The 15,850-nt window shown below is 39.1% G+C and overlaps 1 protein-coding gene across 1 annotated transcript in view; it reads left to right on the top strand.

The window, feature by feature from the left end:
• DPP10 (dipeptidyl peptidase like 10) overlaps positions 1–13,350 on the top strand; it is a 194,453-nt gene extending 181,103 nt beyond the window's left edge. Inside the window, exons 19-25 of the mRNA XM_066323135.1 lie at positions 2,117–2,311; positions 3,593–3,647; positions 7,174–7,273; positions 8,119–8,177; positions 8,270–8,342; positions 9,935–10,008; positions 11,367–13,350. Coding sequence (XP_066179232.1) covers positions 2,117–2,311; positions 3,593–3,647; positions 7,174–7,273; positions 8,119–8,177; positions 8,270–8,342; positions 9,935–10,008; positions 11,367–11,504 — 694 coding nt within the window. The 3' untranslated portion in view covers positions 11,505–13,350. The remainder of the gene's footprint in view (positions 1–2,116; positions 2,312–3,592; positions 3,648–7,173; positions 7,274–8,118; positions 8,178–8,269; positions 8,343–9,934; positions 10,009–11,366) is intronic.
• The last annotated feature ends 2,500 nt before the right edge of the window (positions 13,351–15,850 follow it).

Raw genomic sequence — 15,850 nt, 5'->3', positions numbered from 1 at the left:
AGCCCCTGGAAAATTACTTCCTAAAGCAATACATCAAACAACCCATCATGCAGGGATAGACAATGTGTAGTGTTTAAACTCTGAGCCCAAAAGTAGCCCAGCTATGACCTGCAAAAAGAAGCTTTAGAAACCATCGCTGTCAGTTCTCACCCACTGAGAAACTTGCTGAGGTTCTGTTGTTCCTTTTTTTGTTGGAGAAATTCACCTTTGATTTAAAACACTTTTTGGTTTCTAAGCACTTTCTGGCTTAGAGAAAGGCTTATAACTGTAATGGTTCTTCTCCTATTCCTAAGTGTCTAGAAATATAATATATCTATATCTATATACACCAGATGTATGTATAACCTAGATATGGAGCACGTATAAATCAGATGGGAACACTGTGTTGGTTTTGCTCTCATATTTAAAGGGAAGAAAGCAGGCTGACACAATATTTTCACTTGTGAGAGATGTGTAAGTCTGTTGGAAAGTTACCTAGTCAAACATGGATATTTCTGATGTATTATTATGGAAAAGTTGGAAGAACTCACAAATAATTGTAACTGGTCTGAGGCTCCTCTTATTGGAAGTAATGATAAATACTTTGTGAGCACACCTGTGTGAGTGTGTAGTGCTTCTGAAAACCTTGCTCTGTGCAATGAGCAGAAACTGGAAATATTGTTCTGCTCCTTATTGCAAATAATAATGACTATGTACTTCCTGAATCCTGTGTTTTCTGCAGAGCTCACTTAACAGTACTTCCAGACTCATTGCTTCTCAGTGTTAGTAATTAGTGTAATCACAGCTGAATTGGTTAAGCACACTAAAAAAATGCCCTTCTTTTCTTTTTATAAAGCCAAGTATAAACCTGATGAGCAAGATAATGATAAATCAAGCATAAGGTGTTGTGGCTGAGTCTGTAACTGGGTAATCCTGATTTCAGTACATGATACAGCAACTAAACAGATAGGTCTGACTGGATTTGAGAACACACATGTTCATCATATGCTTACCAATTAACTGAGTGATTACCTTGAAGATGATCTGTGTTATCCACAGCCATAGCCAGATACTGAATCAGCACGTTGTTGTATTTGTAAGGCAGTACTTATTGTAGAATATTTTATCTCTCTTTCCTCCCCAGGGTTTACATAAGTCTATTTGGCAAAATAATAATTTCTGTCTTCATCTTTCTTTCACCTTAGACAGGATATTCCCACAGACAGTCCAATTTAATTTCCATACAGGCAGCACAGGCACTTTTGCATTTTAATTTGCATTCCACTTGCAGATGCAGCCTGCACAGAACTATTTTGCATTTTGTACAACTTCATGATAGCCTGTTCTTCTATTCTGTGTTTATCTTGGGGAAAAATAATGACAAACTTCCCTTTTAAAACTGACATTTTATTTTCTTTGTAAGGAAAATAGTGTATTTGGCTTCAATGGAAAATCATATTGTTCTTCTAGAAACTGCATTCTCCCATTCTATTTCACCTTTTGTGCTGTAACCCCCCTTTTTTTTTAAATATAAAATAGACTTATCACTCCTGCCTGCATCCATTTCATCCCATGAATTTGGATGGAGAAAATATAATTTTCTCCAGTGTATGCTTTAGTCTTTGTACTCTATTTCAAAAAAATCTATTCAAGGATACAACAATGCAATTATTTTTGTATTTTTAGATGACATCCTTCTTAATGGCATTATATATCCTACAAAATGGTAATCAGGGTGCTGAATGCATTTTACCTTTTTGTGTGTTCAGTGAGACTTTAGAAATTCTGCATGAGCCTCCTCAGAACTGAGCCAGCCATTAGCAATTGTGTTTGGTTTTGGTTTTTTTCCTTGACTTTATTATAAGCAGCACTACCTGCTTTAATTTTCTGTGTCCTTCAACAAAGTGTACGCAGGTATTGGCAGCACCGCAGCACAGTGGTCATAAAGTTAAAGAAATTATTTTGCTGCAGGGCTTGCAGCCCTAATGGGATGGTATTGATGGAAGTGACAGTAGCTCAGCAGGGTTGCATAACCGACTGAACTCTGCCACGCAGGTTAAATAAAATATCAGAGCTCGGCACAGCGCATCACATTGTCAATAGTCTTCGTTTGTGTCTGGTGTGTTGGTATTTGCAGTGATGAAGCTCCAGGCAGCCAGTTGGTTACAGATAAGTTTCACATTGACTGGGACTCAGTGCTTGTCAACTCTGATAATGTCATCGTAGCTCGATTTGATGGCAGAGGGAGTGGATTTCAAGGCCTCAAGATCCTACAGGAGGTCCATCGGTGCTTAGGATCAGTGGAAGTGAAGGACCAAATAGCAGCTGTAGAGTACGTATGTGCAAACTCTTCTTCTCTTTCACCCTTGCCTCCACCTGGATGAATGAGCATTTGGACTAAAACTGCCCAGAATGTTTTCTCTGCATTGTTAATTTTTTTGTTTTTTAATGCAGTTGTGAATGTTGAAACCGTAATCCTTCCATTACAAACAGCAAGTAAAAAATTCAAAGAGGTGTCTTTGGGGTTTTCTTTGAGTTGGTGCTTCTCTTTGCTAAAGCTGTCCTGCTCTGTGCAATCCAAACACGCCACCTGAGCTAATTCATGTTTGTCTGCATTCTGTAGGTAAATTTCTTGCTGCCCACATTAACATATACATGCATTTGCGTTACAATATTTTAGGTCTATACCATAGGATACTGCTCTCATTTCCACCACAGAGTTCTGGAGTAATCCCACAAACCCAATGGAGTTCTAGTGGGGCAAATGAGAGCAAAATTTGCGCAGTTGCCTGTTATTTCTCATTTGCATCATCATTCTTAGACTGATAAAAGTCCACCAGCTGCAGAAAAGAGTACTTTCTCTCTGTGGAGTAATCATGTATAGCTTTGACAACACTCCTTCCTTAGGATGCACGTTACAATGGCCCATACCAAGATCTGTATGACTTTTTCTGGGGTTTCCCAGGGAAGGACAGATTTTAAGCCAGGTAGTTTTTCTTCTTTTGAAAGGAGTCGATGCTTCAACCATTCTGTGAATGAACTGTGTCTGATATTTCCCCTCAGGTTATTCTGTCTTTTCTGAATAAAATTCACCATAGGTCATTAATGGCTTAAGAGAATTAATTATTTGTGTAATTATCTAGATTCAAGAAGTTCTATTCATCCTATCTTTAACTGGTGCTTGGCACCTGGTCAAAGCCAGTCATTTAAGCTCTAGTCAGTGGAAAATCCTGGCATTCCCAAAGGATGATCCTCCCCAGACTAAAATAATTTCTAATATGTGTAGGAATGCTAAAGTGTATCTCTCTTCTCTCCATTAACTGAAAAGCAGATGTAAATGGATAATTTAGACAAGATGCTTAAATTCAGATATCTAAATTAGGTGAGATGGGCCGAACACCAACTGTTTGCCTTATAAAAAAGGAATTAGGAAATAAATCAGATTTCCCAGTGCAATACTACTTGTATGGATGTAATTTCTTCTTCTACATGATCTTCATTTATGGCAATTACTTAAGGCACAGATAATGTTCTTTACATACTATATTCAGAAAGTAAAATGCATCGTTTTACTTTGCCAAAATTAAAAAAGAAACTTTTTCTTCCCTTTCAGATCACTTCTGAAACAGCCCTTCATCGATCCTAAGAGACTGGGTATATTTGGAAAGGTAATGTGCAAAAATAGCTGGGTGTACCATCATGATTCTTTAAGAAAGTGCTGTCAGTTCATAAACAAATGTATTTATATATTTTCCTAAGACAATTTCAGTTATTCAAACAAGGGAAAAAAACCATCTGTAGTTTACTGTCTGTTCTGCACAGTATTTTTTTCTCAGAACAGGTGTTTAAGTCAATAAAAACAGTTTTATGGTATATCACTATTTGCATTTCAGAATCTGAAGGAGAAAGTATTTGTTAAAAATTCTGCTTTCTGCTTTCTCTAGAAATTTTTAATAGGGACTTGGGTTTTGTGAAAGTTGTTTCTTACAGTTTTATATTTGGGCTGCAGTTAAATTGACAATGTTGTCCTATAAAATACAGGTTTTATATCTGAATGTTTTACTGACCCTTGAGCTTAGCTGAGCACCTACCCTGTGGTGCTGTCAGCAAGCTCCTTGTTGCACTAGTGAGAAATCTTGCCTTTGCTATTTTATCAGCTGCATGTCACTGCCCCCAGCATGAGACACAACAAGGCAAAGGCTCGACTTTTTAGCAGCAAACTAAACAGCATTTTACTGATGTCTATTAAAAAGCAGCAATTAGAAACATCACACAACTGCTGCTTCATCTATGAACATGTGCAACCTTGGAATGTTTTTTAAGTTTTTAAATTTTTTTTTATTAAAAATGAAGCTGTTTTCTGCCTTTGAGCTGAAGGCAGTAACAAACCCTGATCAAGTACCCCCCAGTCATCACTTCTAAGAGCAGCATGTGTTTCACCATGAAGTGCCTTAGTTCTCACTCTGCTGCTGAGTTGCTGCACAGCCTCAGGCAAGCCATTTAACCTGCCTGTCTCAGCCTGTCCGGATGCAGGATGAGGAGATTGACATTTACCTCCTGCATGGCAGCATTTTGAGGACTGGCTGATGCTTGTGACTGTGATTAGCATTTCACATGAACATGACCTTCCTCAAAGATCTGAACTCCTGCTGCACTCCTTGAGCTAAGAAAGAAACTTTCACTTGCAAGAATTTCAAAACCAGTATTTAGGTTGTAAGGGAGCAGCCAGATATTTTCCAGCTGAGGATGTACAAGCAGGGCCAATTTCATCCACCAGGTGACTGTGACTTCTATTCAGGTTTTAATGATGTATATGAAAGTACACATGCATAGAAGCGCCAACGTTTCTCCATATCCTCTTCCTCTTTCCATCATTTGATTGAGAATACTGCTGCTGGAATGAAATCCCTAAGCATCCAGAATTCCTTGGTTTTGACTGCAGAAATTATTTCCATTGCTACTTGAAAATTCCCACTTGTTTTCTGCCAGAGATTCATCAATATCTTTTTTTTTCTAAGAGTGATGTGATGAGACAGTTACTGAAGAGCGTGCATGTAACCATGGCTTTACATATCTGCCAAGACCTACCTCAAATTTTCTTTTCTTTCACAAAATATTATTGATTGCCATGTGCCTGCATTTTTTATCTGGAAGCGGTGCTGAGGAATGAAGAGTGGGAAATGCAATAAGCTTTCAATGCTGCTTTGAATTCAGAGAAATCTCCCCTTTCCAAGTTAACCTTTCAGAATTGTTTTTTTACCGTCAAAAGAAAAAAAATCATAAAATTTCAAAGTCAGTTTTATAATTAATAATAAAAAATCTATTTAACAACTTCTTAGGGTTAATTGTATTTTCCTCCACTCTCATTGTTTTAGAGTCAATTTAAAAATCTACTTTAAAACTAATTTCTTTTTTATCACATACAAGAACATGATAGGGATTTTTTTTTTTCTTTCTGTGCATTAAATCTGCTTTAATGATGGAAACAAAATATTCATTTAGCTTGAAAATAACTTGACTTTGGAATGCTGAAGTCGTAAAGCTGGACTTATGCACACTTTCTGAGAGCGCTTTGAAAGGATTCAGAACCACACAGAAGTAAAATTCTTGTCACAATTGGTGATGTCAATGAGGCACAAGAGGAACAAGACTGTCCAGAAGGGCACAGTGGGGAAAATTGTCAGGCAATCTGCCAATGCCCCTTGGCTTATCTCTTATTGAGGGGTGCAAGCCTGAGTGATTTGTGACCCAAGGGCCTTTCTGAGCTGCTGGACAGCCAGGTGTGGTTCCATGGAGTTTGTGGCTTTATTCATGGAAGTGAAAAAGAGCTTAAGAATGAGTTGCCATTCTACAGCCAAGGACTTTCCTGAAAATGTGGCAATTAGACTGTAACCCCAGAAACCCACAGAGGAGTGAGGCAGCACATGTTCTCTTGCATCAGGGTGTGTGGAATAGCAATGTCACTCCGACATGCTTCTAAAAATGTATAAAAAAACTCACTCTGTAGTGTTTTTTGTCCTGGAAAGCCTGGCTGGAAGCAAGGACACAGACACAAAGGGAAGAAACTCCCAGGAGAATGAAACAAGCTCTTAATGAAAACATGGAATAAATAATAAATAACCTGGCAATACCTCTCCTTGGGTTAAAATTGTGCTGGGGAACTACTGGGCAAGACACCAACAGAATATTAAACAAAAGTAAAAGCAGAAAAAACCCAGAGGCAGAGGAAAGTTGCTGTTCTCTTAAACTCTTTGAATTTTACAAATCACAGGTGCCCACTCAGAAATTCTGTCTTAGGTGAAATCTACTCCTGTACATGAACAGATCTGGATGGCTCTTGGCCTCCTGGGCCAAAACTTGTACAGGAAAGGAATAACTCAGTTCTTCACACTCCTTTGAAAATCCAGCTCCTATTTGGTATTTTTTTTTGGTGTATCCATTCCCACTTAATACGGATTGATTACAAAGAACAGGATACCTCTTTGCTTATATTTCTTAAATAAGGTTAAAGGCTTTTCAAATATTACCATTCTTCCGCAGAAAGCATCTGTTTGACAAATATTTAGACATGAAGAACAGGAGCAGCCAGCATTTGTAAAAGTCCATGAGAAAACTGAGCACTTCATGCATAATCTTTTTTTGGATCAGCTGGTGTTCTGCAATATATTTTCCCTGTCATGGGATAATTTCATCCTCCTGAAGTGCGTTGTGCCAAACACAAAACAACAACAACATACCTGAAGAAATACTAATTTTTCAGTACTGATGAAGGGAAAACAAAGATGGCAAGTAGAGAAATTTGAGGAGGCATAATATATGAGAAAATCGTCGATTCCAGATGCCACAGTTGAGAATTTAATTTTCTTTGAGTCTACAATGATTACAGGTGTACAGAAATGGATTGCCAGTGTCATTTCAAGGAAATCTATGGTTTCAAGTTCAAGCTTTCACGAAGTTTTCATGACTCTCTGGTATCAGCTCTTCCAGAGGAGATGTGGCAGACTTTGGAGATGGTGAAGAAACGTGCAGCGCTCATTATTATTAACCACGTAGATTAAAAGTCATGACCAGGTCAATGAGATCTTTAGGCACCCTTAAACTGTAAACATTATACCACTGGATTAGCACAATGGCCTTTAGCTTTATTCTTGCTAGAATGAAAGAAATCAACCAACATTTCAATCCCATTGTTAGGGGTACGGTGGCTACATCACCTCGATGATCCTGAAATCCAGCGAGCGCCTCTTCAAGTGTGGAGCTGTGGTGGCACCAATCACAGATATGAAGTTATATGGTGAGTCTTCCCTGCCCCAAACCTGTGTGATAGTTCATTCAAAATACCTTTTATTCATGGAGCTACTATTTATTTTGACTAAGGACCAGTAATGTAACAATGTTAACGAGGTTCACTTCACTGCTCTCTTTTTACAATGAAACTAAAGCTGATACTTTACCAAGCTGATACTTGGGACACTTCACCAAAACTCACACCAGGCATGGTGTTATTGACAGCACTGGTTTTGCAGTTACCTCATTTTCCTAAGAATCCTTTATGTATATGAGCATAAATCAATTCTTGTATTAGGAATGGATAAGGTTAGCGGTGAATTCCCTACGGTATCAGCCATATTGTCATTCAATCACAGGTTCTGTATGTGAAGTTTTGGGCACAGACTATGAACTGTGATACCCAGGGAACCAGACCAGATTACTTTAATGGTCTGTTAGACTTTCTTTGGGTTGTAGCTTGTGTTTTCTTTTGGGTTTGGGTTTTTTTATTGTTGCTTTGGGTTGGTTTTTGGGTTGGGTTTTGGTTTTTGTTTTTTGGGGTTTTTTTTTTTTTTGTTTGTTTGTTTGTTTGTTTTTGGTTTTTTTTTTTTTTTTTTTTTTTTTTTTTTTTTTGTGAGAGGAGTTGGTTGATTTTTGGTTGGTTACTTTTTTTTAACTATTTTAAAGTGGGTTTAAATGGTGCATCAAAATTATGCATTCTGTGTCTCTAAATGAATAACTCAACTTCATGGCTTAAATAGCTTCTGACTCTAGGCCAGAAATGATGAGTTTTAAAGTAAAAATAACTTGGAATTCACAAGGGTAGGTTTTTTATTATTTTTATTTTTAATTTTTATTTTATTTTTACAGCATCAGCTTTTTCAGAAAGATACCTTGGGATTCCATCAAAAGATGAAATTACATATCAGGTAAATTAGCATTAACAAGTATTTTAAAATGACCACTTTGCTCTTAAAATGCAATTCTATTACAGCTCTGTGTGTGTTTGTTCACTCACTAGGCATCCAGTGTATTACACAATCTTCATGGTTTAAAAGAAGTGGATTTGTTAATAGTTCATGGGACAGCTGATGGTAAGTATTTACAGATGAAACTAATTTGGAGTCAGAGCTTCTTTCTAATAGGCAGGTGTTCAAGGGCTGAGGAGACACTCATCTAGCAAGTACATTTGCAGTTTCATTTTCCCTCTTTTTCATTATTCCCCTTTTCCTAGGATTTTTTTCTTTTGTTTCAACTGTCTCTTCTAACTCTGAACTGGTGACACTTTTTTGCTGAGGATTTGCACCTTTTAGGTGCTGTACATTTCAATTTAAGTCTTGTGGACCACTGTGTTGCCAGTGAAAGATATTACATGAATTATTAATAGAACATGCATTTTTAATGTTGCTTTAAATTCATACAAATTCTGCAGAATTACCAGTACAGCTGGTGAAGTACATCACCAAATGGGAAGTTAATCTTTTCATCTAATTGATTACAAGGTACAGCCAAACCTTCTGAAGCTGAGGCTACACAGAACCTTTCAGTAGCACCAATACTTTTAGCAGTAGATTAAGAAGGGAATGAGTAACACAGGTTAAGTTCGAGCACTTCAGATGGAATCATAAGATGCATCAACTGAGATAATTTGTAATTATTGCACTGCAGTGAATTCTTCTGGACTTTCTTAGCTGATGTCTAAAGAATGAGCTTTGAGGCAGGCACAAACTGCAGTGGTGCAAACAGCTGCTCTGTATAGACTGACATGCCTGCTTCTTTCCCAGTATTTTCTGGTGGATGTGGGGTAATCCAAGGTTTGTTACTCAGTCTGAAGGGATGGGATAAGTGCCTCTCAGTGGCGAGGGCTGAGGTGGCAGTGCCCAGGCACAGCTGGCATGGTGCCAGCCTGTCACCCCTGAATTTCCTAACCCGGGTTACAGATCCAAAGTGCAACCAGAGGGGTGCAAGCCCTGTCCAGGGCTTCTCCCCAGAGCACAGAGGGGAGGGATGGAAATATCCTGGGTGACTGAGCAGGCCTGAGGGGCTCAGGCTTTTCTGATTGCATCAGGCAGCAGCAATTCCTGCCCCTCTGAATGGAGTGCTGGAGGGAATTAGGGGGCTTTTGATAGATGTCTGAGCAGTGCAGGGTGCTCTGGCCTGGGAGTCTGATTGTCTGCTGCCCCTGCTCAATATCACATCCAGTGACACTGCCCAGCCCACTTGCAGCCTAAACTCTGCAGGGTTAGGACATGGTAATAGTGGTTTTGCCACACAAAAGTCTGGTTACAGATTCCAGAAAATCCATTACCTAAAGAAGAGTGGGGTGTACCAACCCTGTGTAATAGAAAATGCAGTGTGCTTTCTTTCAAGCAAATTAGAAAATGCCACAATGTGCAAATGGAATGGCTTTACCGATCTTTAAGCTATCACAGAGTGTGTAAATCAAGGGTGAACAGATGAGTCCTCACTGAGTATCTGGAAAGGTTGGTGGCTTCCCCTGAGGCTTCCAGCTCCTTCTCCAAAACCTGTGCTGTAACACTGCTGCTGTTGGGGCTGGCCTTAGAAATAGTCAGCTTCAGATCTAGTAATTACAGAGCCTGGAAATGTTTTCAGCCAAAGCTGTGTAACAGATAAGTATTTCATATTAATGTAGCTGTTTCTAATAATATCAAATGTTTTCTTGCAGCTAAAGTTCACTTCCAGCATTCAGCAGAACTAATTAAGCGTCTAATAAAAGCTGGGGCTAATTACACTATGCAGGTATGTGCACCTGTGACTTCTCCTATAAACGTAGTTCAGCATTTAACCTCCTGTTGCTATTTCTTCACTGCAGAGGACCCTCTCTGCCACAACACAGAGGTATTACCTCAGTTTGCAGTTAGAACTCTGTTTAATCCCATTTTTCTCACCATGAGTACGGATATCAGGAGCTGTATCATGTTGTTGTTCTCCTGGGCTCTTTCTCCTCTCTCTCATCCTTTTTAGCAGCTGTTTATCCTATAATTCTATCCAGGGTACTCTGGAATAGGCACTCTTTGTAACATGGAGATGTCACTACTTTGAGTCCCTTTTTACCTAAAAAGGTATTGAGACCCATGAGAGTAATTTCCCCTTATTTTTAACACTTAAATTTATTGAAAGAGCACCACAGAGCCTCTGTCAAGGCATGGGCTTGCATGGGACCCACCTGGAGCACATGGATGCTGCTGGCAGAGGGCTTTGATTGAATCAGTATCTCCAAATGCTCCTGCTGCTTCTTGGCCATTGCAAACCTCGACCTTGCTGGGCTTAGGGTGATGCTGTGGTCTGCACTGGAGTGTCAGGGAGGAGGTGGCAAGAAGGGGGCTGGTGCCACTTGAGGAAGAAAAAGGGATTTTAAATGTAAAACCTGTTCCTGCTGCCCATGTAGTGTTGGCTGAGGCCTGTGGAGAGAGGAAGAAGCAGGAATGACAGAGCTCTCCCACAAGAGCCCTGTTGAGCTGTTCTCATGCAGCCTTGTGATGACCTGGGTTTGAGGAGGCAGCTGAAGCTTTTTGCCTCAGGCCTCATCAGGTCTCTTGTCTTGGTGTCCTGGATTGCTTCATGCAGCCTGCAAACGTTTGCTCAGCCTCAGTTGGGAGAAATTCCCAGTGGTATTTATTTCAAGAGATTAAAAATGCCCACATCCACCCTAGGAGAGAGAGAAGATGGGCTTTAGACCAGATAGGAAGATAGTTAAGGTATGGATACATATCGTTTTTGCCAAACACTTAGAAGTTGAAATATTGATAGGTCCCTAAAAGCATGAGGTAATTAATCCTCATGGATGTTAATGGGATTTGGATGCCTAAGCACTATTGAAAATGCCACTAAAGTAAACTGTTGTAAGCACAATGGCTGAGAATATAAATTTTTTCACTTCTGCAGATCCCATTGCAGTGGTTGTTTTATGTAAGTTCAAATTCCAAGAGAATAAGTCTTCCTTTGGGTTTTGTTAGCTTTCCTTGATGCCATAAAACTAGTGCTATCATCCTGTTGTCATCTAAAACATGTTGAAGATCAGAGAAAGAAAATTAGAGCCCTAAATATTTGAAAGGCCTTTAAAAACTATTTACTTTTTTTCCTTTCTCCTCTGCCAGATCTACCCGGATGAAGGTCACAACATTGCTTCTGAGAAAAGCAAATATCACCTTTACAGCACAATCCTTGGGTTTTTTAGTGCTTGTTTAAAGGAGGAGACACCAATTTTACCACAGGAACCTGAAGAGGATGAATAAGGAAGCGTATTTGTGTAGTGCTGAAGGGGACTTACTCTGCGGCTCGATAAAACCTTAAATAAAAGTGACTGTAAGATTGCAGATTCTGCAGAAGCTCAAGGGCAGCTAAAGGATACCACAGTGGAACAGCACATTTACAGACAATGAGCTAATAAACTGGAATTCAACTACAAAGTCCAAACATATTACCAAGGGACAAAACCTTTACCTTTGTGGAAGGTCGACAGTTGGTTACAGTTTCCTGGAAGAACTTAGTTTTGCATAAGTGTAGGGTTAGTGCATGTTTGTTATGTTAAGCCTCACTGTTGGTTCTGTAAGTGGTTGCTTGTTTATTTTATTACTATTTTTTTTTTATTTAAATGCACATCTTTAGTCATCTTTGCATAAGGCACAACCTATCATAAGTATTATGGCCACTAATATTCTAAAAGGTGAACTGCAATCTAACACTGTAATGTTACAATAAGTGCAATTCTTCTGCTGTCTATTACACGTAAGAAACCACAGAGATAATAAAGGGCACGATATTTTCTCTAGTTTCTGCTCAAAGGGGATATTGTCTAGTGCATCATATGACATGGATATTGAAAATTATTTCCCCCACACAATTTCAGCATTTACAGTTATTACTGTACCTATTAGTAACCAATAGGGGACTTTTCGGTGGTGTGCTCTTGGTCTTTATGTATATACCCAGGAATCCCTAAGCAGAAAATCTTTCTGAGCTTGAAGAAATCTTTTCAAGATGTAATTGACAGCTGTACTTCAAACAATATCTGCAATTGAAATCATCCCCCAGTCCAAAATGTATCTATTGTTTCCTTAAAATATGTTTGAGTTGTGTTTTGGTATTGTTTATAGTAGTCAATAGGTTGCTGGTTACACTCTAATTTTAGAATACGCTACTTTGTCACATGTAAATTAGATACATAAATATTAAATTATAGTTTCAGATAAAGAAAGTTTATTAACAATGTATAATGCCACCGAGTAATACTTTACTCCCCAAATGAAGACGTGTTTTGTACAGTGCATCTTCTTTTCCTGCCGTCTGGTCTCAGATGTCATTCCGATGTGCATCAAGGTGGTGACGTAGCTCGAGCACGCCCTTAGTTCTTATTCCAAGGCTGCTCATCCAGTCTCTTGCAACAAGAGCTCCTTCAACAGCATCACAGAGGAATGAAGTGTTTTTTCATTCGAGGCAAAGGAAGACCTGACAGGTTAGGTTTTGTTATTTATTCAGAGGGCAAGCCCCTCGTGCATCCGTTTATTTGCCAGGGTGAAGTGCAGCAATAGAAATTGAAACTTTGAAATAAACGAGGCAGCCAGTTTGGGTCTGCAGAATATTAACTCTGATCATGGAAAGGAAGTGCAGTGTTGGTTTAATTTGAGATCTCTTCCTGAAGGTATGTGGAAACTCCTGGCAGATGCTGTGCCACTTATAAGGGAATAGCTGTAGGTTTTTTTTTTTTTATTTCTGGATATATTCCAAGTACTTTCCTATCTAATTAAGATTTAATTTCTTGCAAGACTAAAAAGAAAGTAATTTTTGAAGGTAAATATGCTATTTAAGATGTAAAATTCTGCATATTTTATGAGAATGGGAATTGTTTTTAATGTAATGAAAAATCACCTGGAGCTTTTTTACTCATCACTTCCTTCTGGAATGTTTTCTTTCACTGTTAGGATTTTTTTTATGATGCAAATAATTAATTTGTCTGAAAGGCGTGGTTTTATGGAACACTGAAAAGTCTCTTGTCTTTTAATGTTTAGTAATTCTCTTGTTTTGTTAGCAATGTTCAACTATTTTTCAATTAGTTTAATACAATTTTAATGTGCAACGATATCTTGTTTGGGTCCCAGTGTCACCACAAACTATAGCTTTGCTTTGTGGTATTTATAGGACATATGAAGTACATATGTATAGTGCAGTCAGGGTGTGATTTATGGGGGGCTTTCATGTACAGTAAGATCACACAGAACAACAGCAAAAAAATGAAGATCAGAGTTTTGCCAATCCTGTTTTCTATGGAGGAGCGGCATTTTCAGGTCTTCTGTTGGCTGGGACTGCTGCTTTGTGATTTTATAAATGACACCGTCACCTAATAAACGCTCACCTGACAACACTGCTGCTTCTCCTAACCAGACACGCTGAATGAGGTCCTAAAATCATCCAGCTGAGTTCAGTGAGCTGGCTTTTCCCAATTTGAGCCAAATACACGTGAAGGAAACAGAGGTAGTGGGTGTGTGCTGAGCGTGGACTCGGTGTGTGGAGGACATGGGAAAAGGCCAATTTCCCCAAAACATGCTGGTGTTTCTCTGCAAAGCAGCCTCTCCATGCTCATATTTGCCTGTATCATGTTTCCTTGTGTTTAGTTACCTGCCAAAGGATGCCAACAAGGCTTGTGTCTCAGCAGGAGCAAGTGCTCAGGAAATGGGTTATCCCAGATCTTTGGATCCTGCACCTTCTTTCCTCCCTTCCCTGTAGCTCTGTTTCAGGCCCCCATTCCCTATTCATTCTACCCCAACATCCCACCTCCAGTTTTCCAGACTTTGAACGTGTCATAGGACATGCCCTTCTGTAGGAGGTGTTTTAAAAACCTGTTCTCTGAAATCTGGGTGGAAATGTGCTATGCTTTTAATGTTTTCATGATTCTCACACTGTCCTACAAATACAGGTATTTTTAGGTTCTTGTGTACACAAGGGTGAGCATCAGACACAAATTAGTTGCTTTTACTGATATTTTTATGCATGAGTTGAATTCAGATTTTGAGAAAGTGTTTGCCAGATGCAGGTTCTGCTAGTTAGACTGAAGAATTTGGTGTAGGATGTGCCTTTACTTTTGCTGACCTGTTGAAATAATTCTTCCACTTAACAGCACAGCTCAACAGTGTTACTTACCAGATTCCACATCATAACTAATGGCCATCATTAATTACTCTAGGTGATCTACAGTAGTGAGCAAGAATTAGTACACATTGCACCAAAATTGCACAAGTGTAGACTTTTTGTGGCTCATCTGTTGTTTGGCACCGTGATGACTTTGGCTCTGAAAAATTGCTGTTTGATTCAGCTCTCCTTAAAATGACACTTTACTAGAGTAGACCTATTAATTTATGGAAACCTGGGGAATCAGCATTACTGCTTGCTAGAGCTTATCTTGATTTCCTCTCTCCTTTTTCTGCTGCTACAACTTGCAAAATATATGAAACCTGTAGGTCATATTGAAATTTCAATTATCTTACACAACCAGGCATAACTGCATGTCAATTGGAATACTTTCCCCAGATTGTAGAGTACAAAGAAAGGCTGATTATTTCTTTAAATTAATTTATTTAATCTTTTGGCAGCAAGGATGGAATTATTTATGACCTGGTTCTATCGATGCCTGCTGTGATTTGCTATAACAAACTGCTCCTTGTTGCTCAGTTTTTGGCATATGTAGATCTCTTTTTGTGGCTGCAAGTGAAGATGATTGTCTCTATTCTCTCAGCTCTGGCACTTGGAGTATGGAGTCACTTAGGTTCATTTAGTTGAGAAATCGCACCTTTTAAGACAGAAGAGCTTTTCTTTGATCTGAAGCCAAAAATTCTCCTTGGAAACTTAGAATATTGAGTGTTGGCTCCTTTAATAAAATGCAGAGGATACAAGGTGTCACCTATCCCTCCTCTCAGGTTTATTACATTTGCTGAAGAAACAAGCAAGAGGAAGACGACCCCGAGATCCTGAATGCCACTTTCTTCTGCACAGTTTAACAGTACACAGGCAAGGTGCAGTGGTCCTGGTGTTTTATATTTACTGCAAGTAACTCATCCTGGCAAGTCAGTCTCCTCGAGGGAAGGAAGAACCTCATTGGTATTGATTACTGATGCATCTGCACTTCTTCAATGGCGTTAAGATTGCTTCTGTTTATCCTCTGGATGATTTCAAGAGTGCCCCAAGAGAATGGGGAGCTCCTGGGATGTGGCCAAGGAGAGTCACAACTTCCCAGGCACCTGGAGATTTGAAAAGGAAAGAAAGAATTCAGTTAAACTTCTCTCTGTTGAATTTCAGACATGAAAGTGGAGATGGAGTCCGGCTTCAAGGAGGTAGGCGCAAGACTAGTATTAGTGATTCTCTCATTTGGGAGGGTAAAACCACAGGCATCTTACAAATACAGCACCTAAATTTGCAGTGGTGAGTAAAGTATCTGTTTTCCAGTGTCTGCAGATAACAGTGTTGTTAGATTGTCTATTTGGATAGAATTAAGGAAATTAAACTGCCTTGAGTGTATGCAGTCCAAAGTTCCCATTAAACTCAGGGCTAGACCTCTTTTCTGTATAATTAGTTTAGAAATCCAATATCT

The sequence above is a fragment of the Sylvia atricapilla genome, chromosome 7 (assembly GCF_009819655.1).
Source record: "Sylvia atricapilla isolate bSylAtr1 chromosome 7, bSylAtr1.pri, whole genome shotgun sequence".
NCBI lineage: Eukaryota > Metazoa > Chordata > Aves > Passeriformes > Sylviidae > Sylvia > Sylvia atricapilla.
This window is presented reverse-complemented; position numbering and strand designations above follow the sequence as displayed.